This window comes from Pelodiscus sinensis, chromosome 24, assembly GCF_049634645.1.
Source record: "Pelodiscus sinensis isolate JC-2024 chromosome 24, ASM4963464v1, whole genome shotgun sequence".
NCBI classification, from domain to species: domain Eukaryota; kingdom Metazoa; phylum Chordata; order Testudines; family Trionychidae; genus Pelodiscus; species Pelodiscus sinensis.
The window spans coordinates 4115105-4130821 of record NC_134734.1 but is presented as its reverse complement, the minus strand read 5'-3'; the positions used below and the strand labels follow the sequence as shown (position 1 = coordinate 4130821).

Below are 15717 nucleotides of genomic sequence, written 5' to 3'. Positions count from 1 at the left end.
GGGACCACAGTGATACTCACAGCACATGTCGAGGGCCGCAACTTAAGTGTGATTGCATGTACATGCAAATATATATGCAAATATATGCAAATAACTTCTTTCACACTGACGGGCATGAATACAAAGATTAAGGCAAAACTACACAAGACACAGGCCCCATTTAAATCAGTTGTGCTGATATTAATAAAAATCTGTATTTACCTGATTTCCACCCATATGACAGGACTTTTAATGAGCAATGACAGTCCAGGAATTTAACTACTAAAACGCATAGCAACAGAAGACCATTTTATTGATTCCTTTTTTGTTTTGGCTGTGTGTTGAGTAGCCCTGGCTTATTCTTAAGAATCTGTACCAACCCCTAAAGCAACACTGCTCCAGACCACCCTTTGAGCGGGGTGGGTCCTCAGCAACTCTGAGGAAGTGCAACACCCGCAGCGCCCCCGTGTGGCCTCACATAACGGATCACTCAATTAACAGTCTGCATTGAGTCACCGCAGCTGCCTTAACGACATAATTAATAAAGATCTTCATTATGCCCGGTAGCAATCTGTCCTTGGAATGACCCTGCACATGCAGTTCAATCAAGGCGGTGCGCACGTTCATAGGAGCTGGAAGATTTTTTTCCCCAAGCAGCCACCCACAGGGTGGGCCTGAGCGGCTCTTGGCGGGGCACTTGCATGGTGCCCAAGATAGAGTCCTGCCAACTTGCCCCCTCCCCCGTTCCTCGTCACCGCCAGGAGCTGGAATGGCTAGGTGCCTGCCTTCCGCACGGGCGCGAGCAGCCAGCCCTTCGAACGTGCTGCACATCGATAGCAGCTTCTATAGCAGGCCTGGGCAAAATACGGCCCGCGGGCCGCATCCGGCCCACCAAGCCACCGGCTCCGGCCCACGGAGGCAGCGGGGAGCCCTCGGCAGGCTGCCTACTTAGCCCCACATGCCAGGCGGAAATGTGGCTGCAGGGCTCCCTTTCTATTTTAAAACTGGAGGGGAAGGGGGAAGTTTTAAGAGCCACTCCACCCCCCAGCACATTCCCATTGGCCGTTTTCTGGCAGAAACCAGCCAATGGGAGCTGCTTGTTGAACTAACAGGCAGCTAAGAAGAATCACGCCCCCTCTCCTGGGCTCAGTTATTCATGAAGCACATGGCCAGGTTGGCTGGCAGGCTGGGAACATTTTAAGCTCTGCAGGCAGGCAGGCTAGTTTGGCAGCTGGCAAGTAAGTCTCTTGGCCACAGCCTGCTTCTGGCACCCCAGCCCTTTCCGGCCCAACTCTCTGCCCCCCACAACATACCCAAACCCTCTGTCCCCCTCTTACACCCATACCCCCTCCCAAATCTGGCACCCCAATCTCCTGCCCCAGATCACAGTCCCATCCTACCCTAGGTCCCATCCCAAACTCCTGCACTCCAGTCCCCTGCCCTAGGTCACAACCGCCTGCTTCATCCCAACTCTCCCTCCCAGACTCCAAAGACACGACGTCAAGGCACCGAGCTGCTGCGCAGAGAGCCCCAGCGTGGGCCCTGAACTCAGTCCCCGGTGCCCGAGAAAAAGAAGAGTGAAGGCAGGGGCCGCTCTCCCACTGCTAGACACAGGGAGCCGACCAGAGCGAGACCCGAGCCGGGCCGCGCCCCGGCACCGTACCACCGCGAGATCGCACGTCGACTCCTGCCAGGCGGGGGACTCCACGACCTCCCTCGTCACCGCGGCCGAACAGGGAGCTGCAGCCGGAGTCGTTCTGTGTCGCGCAGTATCTAACACGCCACGGCACCGCGCTCCCCTGCGAGGTGGGACGCAGCCCCGAGAGCGGCAGTCGCTCAGCCTCCATCCCGTGGCGGACACGCTCCCCGGGGCCCAGCCGCAGCGCTCAGGAAGCCCCAACCGTGACGCCTCAGTGGGCAGACGTACGGCGCCCTCTTGCCGGTTGGCGTTGGGGTCAGTCCAACTCTTCACGTCCTGTAGGAGCGGAAGGAGCAGGAGGTCCTTCTCGAGAAGGGATCACCGCCCTCAGCCAGGCTAGCCCAGTGGGACCGACCACGCAGTGGCCCTTCCGAACACCCTGGGCTTCCCAGCAAAGCCAGGTCTGGCTCTCCATTCCCACTTCAGGGCAACGTCTGGGGCATCACTGTCCTCCATTCCCGTGTGACTCCATCAGCACTGGGGTCTCCATCGGCAGCACCGTGCCTGCAGACCCAGGCGTTATATTTTCAGCACCGGTTCTGGCACCAACACAGCTAAGCTCTGCTCCGGCGCCCTTCAGAGTCCCAGGCCTGGCTCCAGGGTTTGCAGCCCTGGCTACCGTGGTCGTATCGACCCCGAGAGTGCAGGAGGACCTGGGGCAGATGACTCCATTCCAGGCCCCCAGGCCCGCTCTGGGCCCTGCATCAGTGCCTGGGTCCTTCACCCGCAGTCACGCCCCAGAGGTCCCTCCATTGGTGCCACCTCTTCATCATCGTGCCAGACGAAGGGCTGGCGGGCGCTGCCACGACCCGGCCCTGGAGGACAACAGAGCTGGTGGTCGATGCAGCCAGCGGTCGCATGGCTACCTGCATGCTTGTGGCGCCGTGCGCCAGGCTACGGCTCAGACCGCTCCCGTTTTGGCTGGCGTCAGCGTCCCGGCCAGGAAGAGACAGTCTGGTCGTGATATCAACCCTCCTCCCTTCTGTGGGGGATGGACGCTCGGGTACTTTGCTCAGGAGTCCCCATTGTGATCCAGCCCCCATCACTGTCCCTCGTGACGGACGCCATGGATAGGGCTTGGGGATTTAAGAACGCACGGTCTCTGGGACCCTTCCGACTTGTGTCTGGGAGCTGAGGGCCATCGGGCCTCCCTGCCTGGCTTCCCACCCCACCTAGAGGGGCGCCATGTAGCAGTCAGCACAGACAGTCCACTGGCAATTGTATATCAACACTCAGGAGAGCACCCGCCTCTCCCTGGGCCCAGGCGCCCTCGTGCTGTGGGGGGACGTCTGCACAGAACTTCCCACGTGCCTGCCGGTGTCACCCCTGCGGGGCTGCGGAACGGGCTGGGGGACCGTCTCAGCGGGGTCATTCACAGTCACGAGTGGCCGCTACGCCCAGGCGTTGCCACATCAGTTTTCCGTAGCCGGGCCCACCCCAGACAGACCTTTTCGCCAGGCGCCTCAACGAGTCCCCTCAGTGCTGCTGCGTGAGCCCAGGCCCCGTCGCGGGCGCAGTCCACCTCCACAGGGGGATTCTCTCCGATAGGCCTCGCCGCCCATCCTGCTTGGGCATGAAGCGCATCGAAGTCTCGTCGCTCCGGCTTGGGGCCGCCAGCACTGACAGGGCCCCCGGCCAGACGTGGCGGGGGAGACCCCGGTTTCACTCCCTCTCTTCCAGAACCTTCGCTCACAAGACCCAGGTCCCCGACGCCACCCACAACCGGGAGCGCCCCCCTCCCCGTGCTGAACCCTTCGGACCAGGTGAGGCAAATCCTCGTAGGCAGCAGACAACCCTCCGCAAGGCCCACTCACACTGCGCGATGGTCCCGGCAGCAGGGCTCCCAGCCGAGCGATGCCCAAATTCCGGCCACTTTAGAGCACGTGCCTCACCTCAGACAACGGGGCCTGGCGACTGTGTCCATCGGGGGCCACCTTGCGCTCCGTCCTGGGATGCTTGGACCAACCCCATGGCTGGGCACATCCTGACAGGCCTAGCAAGGCCTTTATCCTCAGGCTCGCCCCCTATCCCGGCCTGGGGTCTTAATCTAGTGTTGTCCAGACTGACGGTTCTTCATTGAGCCTCTGGCTTCCTGTCCCCCACTTTCCTTTCCTACAAGGCAGCGTCCTTAGTAGCAATTACATCAGCCAGGAGGACCTCTGGGCTCCGGGCTCTTGTGTCTGGTCCATCCTCTATGGCTTTCCATAAGGATAACGTGCAACTCTGTCCCCGTCAGGCACCCTCCCCAAGAGGGTCTCACAGCTCCCATGAACCAGGACATATTCCTCCCGGGGTCTGACCCCAATGCCAGGGAGCAGAGTCTCCGCTCCTAGATGTTCGCAAGGCGCTGGTGTTCTATGGAGACCGAGCAAAACCATTCGGCAGCTCAGCTCAGCTCTTCCCTGCGGTGGCAGAAAGGGCAGCTTGCATCCGCTCCATGCACGTCCTCCTGGCTAGCGTCCGGTGTGGCGGCGACCGGTCGTCTGCTCACACCCCCTCCGCTCATCACGCCGAGCTAGAGACACGCAGCGTTTGGCCGACCTCCGACCCCGCCTAACGAGTCACCTGCTGGCAATGCACCAGCACAGCACGTCGCGGAGAACAAGTTACGAAAGTTACGTTGCCATTTTCTCCCTCTGTATCAGACCGTGGGTAATTCATTTCCCATCACTACCTGCCCACCATTGGGCATCATTAACAGCTAATGCCCTAGACTGGTCACTAGGCGGCTGTTAATTGCCAAACACTGATCAGTATTGGTGCTTCATTAATGATGCCGTTAGCCAGGAATTATAAATGCCATTTAACCAGCCAGTATTGGTTACCCATCGGGGTGTAAATGTTCATTCTCCTATGAAAATATTCCTGAGTTTTAAGTGAGGAATAGTCGTGTGTGTTGATTGTTATTCGTCTTCCTTTATGAGGTCTAAAAATTCGCCCTTCCCCTGCCAAAATTGCCCTTCCCTGCGCTCAGCAACGGGAATGCTTTGGAAAGGACCGAGTGAATGACCCTTATTTCGATGCAGAGACATGTGACTGTGACCCAGCACAGAGCACCCTCCATTTCAAACCAGACTGGATGTGAGCAGACACTGGGTGAGGCCCGTCAGGCCGGGCTTTGGTGCAGGGAGCATTTAACTCAGCCTTTGCTCAGAACGGCCGCTCTCCAGTTGAGGGCCGTTCTGCATCGGATCGACGCTCTGGGATCCAGTCTGGTTCGGGCCTGGATTTGTACCCCGCGCCGATGTCCCCCTGCTCCTAGGACGTGCATTCGATGTGACAGCTGAGCCCCAGTGGGCTCCGGACTTACTTTTTCCGCGTCTGACTCACATAACACACGCCGGCGATGAGAATCGCAAAGGCCACCACGGCGCCCACCGGGCCCACCTTCGCCCACATCAGGTTGTCTGAAAGCAGCACGTGGCCGGGGTTAGTCACAGGGAATCTTGGCCTTTCCCAGCAGGGGTCACTGTGGGGAGCAGGGCAGAGGGCCTGCTTGTGGGGAGAGCTCATGGCTGTGCCAGCCCTAGCTGATCCCAGCAGGGGGTGCTGTGGGGAGCGGGGCAGAGGCCCTGGCCATGGGGGGGAGCGCCTGGCTGCCCCCACCCTAGCTACTCCCAGCAGGGAGCGCCGTGGGGCACAGGGCAGAGGACCTGGCCATGGGGGAAGCGCCTGGCTGCCCTAGCTGCTCCCAGTAGGGGGTGCTGTGGGGCAGAGGGCAGAGGACCTGGCCATGGGAGAAGCACCTGGCTGCCCTAGCTGCTCCCAGCAGGGGGCGCTGTGGGGCACAGGTCAGAGGACCTGGCCATGGGGGAAGCGCCTGGCTGCCCTAGCTGCTCCCAACAGGGGGTGCTGTGGGGCACAGAGCAGAGGATCTGGCCATGGGGGAAGCGCCTGGCTGCCCTAGCTGCTCCCAGCTGGAGGCGCCGTGGGGTGCAGGCGGACACTCACTGGTGTGGTGGAACTGGAGCTGCTGGTTCTTGGTGCCGTACAGGTTGCGGGCGGAGCAGACGATGAAGAGCTGTGAGTCCGGCTCCCCACGCAGCGTCAGGATGCTGGTGACCGTGTAGCCCGTCTTCTGGGAGTAGACAAACTCCTGGTCGGTCTCGTTAACCGTCACGTTCCGGGTGGGCAGCTCGAAGGAGATCACGGGCTCCGGGTTGGCCAGCACAGCGCAGATGCATTGCACCGTGTCCCGAGCCGCCGTGCACTTCGACTCCACCAGGATTATGGGTGCGACTGTGGGGGGAGACGCAGCATCAGCATTAGGCAGCTGCAGCCACCTCTGGGGCAGAACAGCGGGGAAAGAGCCGCAGAGCAACGCTGCACAAGGACGGCTCTCCTGACAGTGAGATGCAGCCACTTATGGGGAGGGGCAGGTTGGGAATAGCCAGAGAACACGGCATGAAGACAGCCTGCCCCAGAGCTGCATGAGATGCAGCCTCGTCTGGGGAACAGCAGCCCATAAAGCTGCATGGGAACAGTTTGCCTGGGGCTGAAATGCAACCAGCTCTGGGGTGGGGCAGCTGGGGAACAGCTGCATGTAACGCAGCCCAAGAATGGTGCATCTAGTGCTGAGATGCAGCCACCTCTGGGGTGAGGCAGTGGGGGGGGGGACCGAGCCCCCATGGGGGGGACTCACACTCCACGGTGAGGTTGAAGGCAGAGCTGCGCTGGCCGTACTGGTTCTCCGCCACACACCAGTATTCCCCATCGTCCTCGTGGCTCACGGCGGGGATCTCCAGCAGCAGCTCGCTCTCGTACACCACCGTGGCCACGATCTGCTTCTCCTTGAAGATGGTGATGATGGGCTCTGGGTTGCTCTCTGTGGTGCACACGATGGTCACCGGCTCACCTTCCACTGCCACCACCGAAGAGTTCACTAACGGCTTCCGCGGGGCGTCTGCAGGGGGGAGGAGACCAGGGGTTCACTGACCCACGGAGCCAGAACTTTAACCACTAGGCCCCTCTCCCACCCAGAGCCAGGAGAGAACTCAGGAGTCCCCCTGCCCTGACCACTAGACCCCCCTCTCTCCCCTCTGCCCCAGGCCAGAGGCACTCACACATGACGGTGAGGGCCAGCGAGCGGTTCACCCGTCCGTACAAGTTCTCGGCCACGCAGGTATAGATCCCATCCTGCTCGTGGGTCACGTTGTGAAGCTCCAGTGTCAGATTGGTGGCCGGCTCTTCCCGCAGCACCACCTCCTCTCTGAACCACGCCAGCAAGGCCAGGGGGCTGCTATCTACCACGCACGTCAGCACCACCTGTGAGCCCTCTGTTAGTTCCAAGGATGAGTTCACCTGCAGGATCCGGGGCACGTCTGCGGTGCGGGAGGCAGAGCTGAGCATTAGCCTGTGGGACTCCCTGCCACTGGAAGTCAGAAGGGTTAACTTGGGGAACTCCCTGCCACTGGGTATTAGGAGGTCTAGCCCTCCAAACACCCAGCTGCTGGGTTCTAGTGAGGTTAACCCACAGGGCTTCCTGCCACTGCATGGCAGGGGGTTAACCTGGGGGACTCGCTGCCAATGGAGAGCAGCAGGGTTAATCTGCAGGACTCTTCTTGCTCTAAGCACTAGACCCCACTTCCCTCCCAGAGCCAGGGATAGAACCCTCAAGTCAAGTCAACCCAAGGTGCTTGCCCATGGCTCCCAGTCTCCCCTGCTCTAACCACTAGCCTCCACTCCCCTCCTGACCCCAGGGCCAAAACCCCGCAGGCTGGTGCCAGGTGACTTACACTTGACATCCAGGGTGGCGAAGGCCTCGAAGAGGAAGGTGGTGTTGGGGTAGGTGACCTGGCAGCCCAGTTCTTGTCGGTCGTTCTCCCGCGAGGGCCGGAACTTGAGCAGGGACACCTGGTTCCAGGTGCCACCCTCCTCCTCCAGCTGGCCAAAGACCTCCTGCCCCTCCAGCCCCTCATGGTACAGCCAGGTCACCACTGGCTTCATGGTGGGGCAGTTGTCTGGTACCACGCACCGCAGCTCCACCTCCGTCTCTGCCACCACCTCCTCGGGGGGCACAATGACAGGTTTGTCTGACAAGGGAAGAGGCTGGGTGAGGCCAGGGACGTGGGCCCCAACGGGTTAGACCCCACTCCCCTCCCAGAGCCAGGGAGAGAACCCAGGCATCCTGGCTTGCAGTCCTCGCTCCAGCTCTAATCGTTAGACCCCACTCTACTCACTGGGGAGAGAACTCAGGAGTCCTGACTCCAAGCCCCCCAGCTCTAACCACTAGACCCCACTCCCCTCCCAGAGCCAGGGAGAGAACCCAGGCATTCTGGCTCCCAGTCCCTGCCCCAGCTCTAACCACTAGAGCCCACTCCCCTCCCAGAGCCAGGGAGAGAACCCAGGCATTCTGGCTCCCAGTCCCTGCCCCAGCTCTAACCACTAGAGCCCACTCCCCTCCCAGAGCCAGGGAGAGAACCCAGGCATTCTGGCTCCCAGTCCCTGCCCCAGCTCTAACCACTAGACCCCACTGCCCTACCAAAGCTGGGGAGAGAACCCAGGAGTCCTGGCTCCCAGCCCGCCCCCCCCCCCAGCTCTAACCACTAGAGCCCACTCCCCTCCCAGAGCCAGGAAGAGAACCCAGGCATTCTGGCTCACAGCCCACCTCCCTGCCCCCCCCCCCCCCCCCGCTCTAACCACTACACCCCACTCCCTTCCCAAAGCCAGGGAGAGAACCCAGGAGTCCTGGCTCCCAGCGCCCCCTGCTCCAAGCAGCTAGACCCTGCACCTTCCAGAGGTCAGAAGACACCCAAATGCCCTGGTGATGTGAGCACAGGGTGCGGGTGGGGCTCTTCCATCACTATTCATGTTGAGCCCCTAGAGGGGACAGGCCCCATGTCCCCTTCCCCACCCCCGTGAGCAGCCACTCACTCCCCTGCCCTGGGGAGAAGCTGGCACCCCTGGAGGGGAAAGGCCCCGTCTCCCAGTCCCCCCGCCCCCCTCCCCCAAGCAGCCTGTCCTGGGACGCGGCACTCACTGACGATCTCCAGGTTGCTGTGCTCCGAGTAGGTGTACTGGTTGTAGCCGCCCAGGTCCCCGCGGAAGAAGTACTTGCCCGTCAGCTCAGGGCTGAGCCGGCTCAGCTGAAGGGTGCAATTGTGGGCCTGGAGGTCGCCCAACAGGCGGGTGCGGCCCTGGAAGCTCTCGTGCACGATGCTGGTGCGGGACTTGTACACCACGGGCGGGTAGTTGCGGGGGTAGGGGCTGTTGAAGTACCAGATACCGTGCACGGCCGAGGGGCGCAGCTCATCCGGGTAGTCGAAGCGGCACGGGATGGCCACGCACGTGCCCTCGAAGGCCGTGATGGTCTGGGGCATCCACGCGCTCCACGGCCCCCCCTGTGCACCTGGCGGGCAGACGGGAATGAGGGGCGCGGCGCGGCACGGCACAGCGGGTGCAGGAACCAGCATGCCACCTCAATGGCCTGGCTCCTGCTGTCCCCAGCGGGTCTCCTTCCCTTCGACTTTCCCGCTCTCCTGGGCTCTGCCCCGCTGCCAGACCCTGGCTTGTTATCTGTCTGTCTATCCCCTTCCATCCAGCCATCCCTCTCTCGCCATCCCCCCATCCGTCTGTCCATCCCTCTCCATCCATCTGTCCATCTGTCCCCTTCTATCCAGCCATCCCTCTCTCGCCATCCCCCCATCCGTCTGTCCATCCCTCTCCATCCATCTGTCCATCTGTCCCTTTCTATCCAGCCATCCCTCTCTCGCCATCCCCCCATCCGTCTGTCCATCCCTCTCCATCCATCTGTCCATCTGTCCCCTTCCATCCAGCCATCCCTCTCTCGCCATCCCCCCATCCGTCTGTCCATCCCTCTCCATCCATCTGTCCATCTGTCCCCTTCCATCCAGCCATCCCTCTCTCGCCATCCCCCCATCCATCTGTCCATCCCTCTCCATCCATCTGTCCATCTGTCCCCTTCTATCCAGCCATCCCTCTCTCGCCATCCCCCCATCCATCTGTCCATCCCTCTCCATCCATCTGTCCATCTGTCCCCTTCTATCCAGCCATCCCTCTCTCGCCATCCCCCCATCCGTCTGTCCATCCCTCTCCATCCATCTGTCCATCTGTCCCCTTCTATCCAGCCATCCCTCTCTCGCCATCCCCCCATCCGTCTGTCCATCCCTCTCTCGCCATCCCCCCATCCGTCTGTCCATCCCTCTCCATCCATCTGTCCATCTGTCCCCTTCTATCCAGCCATCCCTCTCTCGCCATCCCCCCATCCGTCTGTCCATCCCTCTCCATCCATCCATCCATCCATCCAAACCAACCAACCACAATGTACATATCCACCAGACTCTCCATTCCACCCAACCAATTTTTCATTAAACCACCCACCTGCTCACCCATCCCTTCCTCCCCTGCCCCTGTCTCCCCAAAGACACCCATCCACCCATCCAAACAAGCCACCATTTAGCCACCCACCCATTCCTTTAGCAATCCATTCGTCGTCCTGCCCACTCATCCCTCCCTGCCTCCTGCCTCTCTCCCCCCAAACATTTAGGCACAAATTCATCCAATGAGCTGTTTATCCATCATTCACCCACCAACCCAGCCAGCCAGCGGTCCATCCACCCAACCGTTTACCATCCATCCATCTATCCAACTATTCACCATCCATCCATCCATCCATCCATCCATCCACCCAACCGTTTACCATCCATCCATCTACCCAACTATTCACCATCCATCCATCCATCCATCCACCCAACCGTTTACCATCCATCCATCTACCCAACTATTCTCCATCCATCCATCCATCCATCTACCCAATCGTTTACCATCCATCCATCTACCCAACTATTCACCATCCATCCATCCATCCATCCATCCACCCAACCGTTCACCATCCATCCATCCATCCATCCAAAGCAAGCCACAATTTAGTCATCCAATTATCCACTCAACCACTACATCCATCCACCCATCCATTTAACAATCCATCCACCCATCCAACCCATGTATGTTCCTTCCATCCCATGGAGAACACTTTTTTGTTTCCCCTCGACATGGAGAGCTCCCCAACACACACCTTCAGACCCCTCCCCCACTGCAGGAACCCCTCTAGCAGGGAGTGGGTGGCTTGTTCTCCTAGGACCACCCACTCCCTGCTAGAGCGCTCAATTCAGGGGGACAACAGAGACAGACCATGCTGGCTGGGGGAGGGATTCCAACCTCCAAAGGTGAGCTGATAGGCAGGCTGGAAAACCAATCAGACGCCCCATCCACCCACTTGGCCAGGTCTGTGTGTAGATGCAGAGCGATGTAGGATGTATGAACCATCGCCTGCCCCACTGCCCTGCAGTTCAGCAAGCAGCAGCAGGCTGATAGCATGGACCCCAGGTCCACCCCCCCTCCCGGAAAGGGGGCTGAGAATTGCTCTCTTGGCGTCCCCGCGGTACCTCCAAACAGGACCCCGAAGGCGAGCAGGGCCCCAGCAGCCTTCATCTTCTTGGGGCGGCGAGGTTGTGGGAGCTGGGGAGAGAAGAGGAGGGCCTGGAAGAACAGGGTTCAGGGTTTTCCCATCTCACACCCAGGGCAGACATGGTGTGCACGTGGTAGGTCTGATCCCATCCAGCAGGGGGCACTGTGCACCCAATCAGATCAGATTCATGCCTGCCAGCAGGAGGCGCTGGGGCCTCCAAACAAACGGCTACGAAAGCCCTGCTTCTTGGGAGAGACCGTGCCAAATGGGCACCAGACCTAGAGCTTATCCATTGCAGGTGGCAAATGCCCCCAGAGGGCCATATGGGGGATCGATCCCAGGAGCCCTGCTCCAACTGCTAGACCCCACTCCCTTCCCGGAGTCAGGGATCGATCCCAGGAGTCCTGCTCCAACTGCTAGACCCCACTCCCCTCCCGGAGTCAGGGATCGATCCCAGGAGCCCTGCTCCAACTGCTAGACCCCACTCCCCTCCCGGAGTCCGGGATCGATCCCAGGAGTCCTGCTCCAACTGCTAGACCCCACTCCCCTCCCGGAGTCAGGGATCGATCCCAGGAGTCCTGCTCCAACTGCTAGACCCCACTCCCCTCCCGGAGTCAGGGATCGATCCCAGGAGTCCTGCTCCAACTGCTAGACCCCACTCCCCTCCCGGAGTCAGGGATCGATCCCAGGAGTCCTGCTCCAACTGCTAGACCCCACTCTCCTCCCGGAGTCAGGGATCGAACCCAGGAGTCCTGCTCCAACTGCTAGACCCCACTCCCCTCCCGGAGTCAGGGATCGAACCCAGGAGTCCTGCTCCAACTGCTAGACCCCACTCCCCTCCCGGAGTCAGGGATCGAACCCAGGAGTCCTGCTCCAACTGCTAGACCCCACTCCCCTCCCGGAGTCCGGGATCGATCCCAGGAGTCCTGCTCCAACTGCTAGACCCCACTCCCTTCCCGGAGTCCGGGATCGAACCCAGGAGTCCTGCTCCAACTGCTAGACCCCACTCCCCTCCCGGAGTCCGGGATCGATCCCAGGAGTCCTGCTCCAACTGCTAGACCCCACTCCCCTCCCGGAGTCAGGGATCAATCCCAGGAGTCCTGCTCCAACTGCTAGACCCCTCTCCCCTCCCGGAGTCAGGGATCGAACCCAGGAGTCCTGCTCCAACTGCTAGACCCCACTCCCCTCCCGGAGTCAGGGATCGATCCCAGGAGTCCTGCTCCAACTGCTAGACCCCACTCCCCTCCCGGAGTCAGGGATCGATCCCAGGAGTCCTGCTCCAACTGCTAGACCCCTCTCCCCTCCCGGAGTCCGGGATCGATCCCAGGAGTCCTGCTCCAACTGCTAGACCCCACTCCCCTCCCGGAGTCAGGGATCGAACCCAGGAGTCCTGCTCCAACTGCTAGACCCCACTCCCCTCCCGGAGTCAGGGATCGAACCCAGGAGTCCTGCTCCAACTGCTAGACCCCACTCCCCTCCCGGAGTCAGGGATCGAACCCAGGAGTCCTGCTCCAACTGCTAGACCCCACTCTCCTCCCGGAGTCAGGGATCGAACCCAGGAGTCCTGCTCCAACTGCTAGACCCCACTCCCCTCCCGGAGTCAGGGATCGAACCCAGGAGTCCTGCTCCAACTGCTAGACCCCACTCCCCTCCCGGAGTCCGGGATCGATCCCAGGAGTCCTGCTCCAACTGCTAGACCCCACTCCCCTCCCGGAGTCCGGGATCGATCCCAGGAGTCCTGCTCCAACTGCTAGACCCCACTCCCCTCCCGGAGTCCGGGATCGATCCCAGGAGTCCTGCTCCAACTGCTAGACCCCACTCCCTTCCCGGAGTCCGGGATCGAACCCAGGAGTCCTGCTCCAACTGCTAGACCCCACTCCCTTCCCGGAGTCCGGGATCGAACCCAGGAGTCCTGCTCCAACTGCTAGACCCCACTCCCCTCCCGGAGTCCGGGATCGATCCCAGGAGCCCTGCTCCAACTGCTAGACCCCACTCCCTTCCCGGAGTCCGGGATCGAACCCAGGAGTCCTGCTCCAACTGCTAGACCCCACTCCCCTCCCGGAGTCCGGGATCGATCCCAGGAGCCCTGCTCCAACTGCTAGACCCCACTCCCCTCCCGGAGTCCGGGATCGATCCCAGGAGTCCTGCTCCAACTGCTAGACCCCACTCCCCTCCCGGAGTCAGGGATCGAACCCAGGAGTCCTGCTCCAACTGCTAGACCCCACTCTCCTCCCGGAGTCAGGGATCGAACCCAGGAGTCCTGCTCCAACTGCTAGACCCCACTCCCCTCCCGGAGTCAGGGATCGATCCCAGGAGTCCTGCTCCAACTGCTAGACCCCACTCCCCTCCCGGAGTCAGGGATCGAACCCAGGAGTCCTGCTCCAACTGCTAGACCCCACTCTCCTCCCGGAGTCAGGGATCGAACCCAGGAGTCCTGCTCCAACTGCTAGACCCCACTCCCCTCCCGGAGTCAGGGATCGATCCCAGGAGTCCTGCTCCAACTGCTAGACCCCACTCCCCTCCCGGAGTCAGGGATCGAACCCAGGAGTCCTGCTCCAACTGCTAGACCCCACTCTCCTCCCGGAGTCAGGGATCGATCCCAGGAGTCCTGCTCCAACTGCTAGACCCCACTCCCCTCCCGGAGTCAGGGATCAATCCCAGGAGTCCTGCTCCAACTGCTAGACCCCACTCCCCTCCCGGAGTCAGGGATCAATCCCAGGAGTCCTGCTCCAACTGCTAGACCCCACTCCCCTCCCGGAGTCCGGGATCGATCCCAGGAGTCCTGCTCCAACTGCTAGACCCCACTCCCCTCCCGGAGTCCGGGATCGATCCCAGGAGTCCTGCTCCAACTGCTAGACCCCACTCCCCTCCCGGAGTCCGGGATCGATCCCAGGAGTCCTGCTCCAACTGCTAGACCCCACTCCCCTCCCGGAGTCAGGGATCAATCCCAGGAGTCCTGCTCCAACTGCTAGACCCCACTCCCCTCCCGGAGTCCGGGATCGATCCCAGGAGTCCTGCTCCAACTGCTAGACCCCACTCCCCTCCCGGAGTCCGGGATCGATCCCAGGAGTCCTGCTCCAACTGCTAGACCCCACTCCCCTCCCGGAGTCAGGGATCGATCCCAGGAGTCCTGCTCCAACTGCTAGACCCCACTCCCCTCCCGGAGTCAGGGATCGATCCCAGGAGTCCTGCTCCAACTGCTAGACCCCACTCCCCTCCCGGAGTCCGGGATCGATCCCAGGAGTCCTGGCTTCCACTCTTGGGGCTGCTCCCTGCAATTGCGCCTTCCCAATTAACCAGAGGACTGTTCAGGTTGGCCTCGGGGGGCAGCCCCCGTGTGTGGGAGGGAGGCGGTGAGGGTGGGGGAAGTGGGGGCTTAGGGAGTGAGAGCCAGGACCCCTGGGTTCTCTGCCTGGCAGGCAGGAGATTTAACAGTGGGCCCAGGCGGGTGTTGCCCATCCCGCTGCCCCACGGGCTCTCAGCTGTGCCTCTGTGGGGCACATTGGCAGCGGGACAGGGAGGTACCACCCCGGGGGACAGAGCCATCGCTGCCCTTCTCACAATGGCCGCAGGGTGGCAGTGGGGCCGTGCAGAAACGCAGCCACAGGAACCCCTCACGCTCCCGGCAGAGCTGGGGATGGAACCCAGGCGTCCTGCTCCCTCCTCCCCCCTGCCACTAGCCTCTCAGAGCGAGGGGGGGGGGAACCTAGGAGTCCTCCCAGCCCCCCTGCTCTAACCACTAGGCCCCACTCCCCTTCCAGAGCTGAAGAGAAAACCCAGGAGTACGACTGCCAAGGGGGGCTGGGCCCCTCCCTGCCCGGACTTAACATGGGGCCTGGAGGGGGTGGCCAAGGCGACTGCCATGGGGCAAGGGAAGGGGGAGAGGAGTCTGTGGGATCACCTGGACCCAGTCCTAGGCCTGTGGCGGGGGGGGGGGGGGCGAGGACCAGCCCCACCCAGGCCTAGAGCTCCAGGAGCCCTGTGACAAGAGAAGGGGACAGAGGCCACAGCTATGGGGGCAACTCTACTGGGCCTTTGCAGGCCGAGGCAAGATGGCTGCCGGGCAGTGCGGCTCCTGCCTCTTGCCCACATCAGGCCCCATAGAAACCCTCAGCCCAGGCCCAGAAAGCAGCACCAGGGTCATCACCACCAGTGTGGGCCCAGCAACGGGCCCCATTTCCACCCCGCCGCTGCTCCCCGACCCCCAGCTCCCCGGCACAGGCCAGTCGCTAGGGCCCAGGCCTGATGTGAGGGCTGTGGAGCCGGCCCCATCCCAGCGTAACCCTTTGAGGGTGGGCTCAGCCCCCCTCGTGCTACCCTCATGGCTCCCCTCCACCCTGCTCCTTCCTGATCTTCTCCCTAGGCTCCCTGCCCACAGCAGCTCTCCAGACATGTCCCCAAAACCTCCAGCTGCCCCCAAAATCCTGTCCCCCATCTCCTGTGAACCCACCAGACCCACCTCTTCTCTCCCCAAATCTCCTGAACCCCTCATGTCCCCTGTGGCCCAGGTCCAAATCCTGCCTTCTGCCCCCTAGCCCTCTGGCCCATCCACCCCCACCCCATGCCCCGACCCCCTCAGGTCCCCAACTTCTGTACCCCTAGCCCTCTGGCC

General features: G+C 61.6%; 1 protein-coding gene across 5 annotated transcripts in view; it reads right to left on the bottom strand.

Annotated features, from left to right (window-relative positions):
* Positions 1-15717, bottom strand: part of MAG (myelin associated glycoprotein) — a 34546-nt gene that overhangs the window by 6094 nt on the left and 12735 nt on the right. For 4 of the 5 annotated variants that reach the window (XM_075907227.1, XM_075907226.1, XM_075907225.1 and 1 more), the window contains 7 exons: positions 11083-11155; positions 8658-9026; positions 7414-7710; positions 6742-6999; positions 6321-6581; positions 5630-5917; positions 4989-5085 (listed from right to left, as the gene is read on the bottom strand). In XM_075907227.1, the coding sequence (XP_075763342.1) occupies positions 4989-5085; positions 5630-5917; positions 6321-6581; positions 6742-6999; positions 7414-7710; positions 8658-9026; positions 11083-11128 (1616 nt within the window). In that variant the 5' untranslated portion in view covers positions 11129-11155. Of the gene's footprint in view, positions 1-4988; positions 5086-5629; positions 5918-6320; positions 6582-6741; positions 7000-7413; positions 7711-8657; positions 9027-11082; positions 11177-15717 lie in introns of all 5 variants that reach the window. The other variant, XM_075907228.1, reaches the window with a different exon arrangement.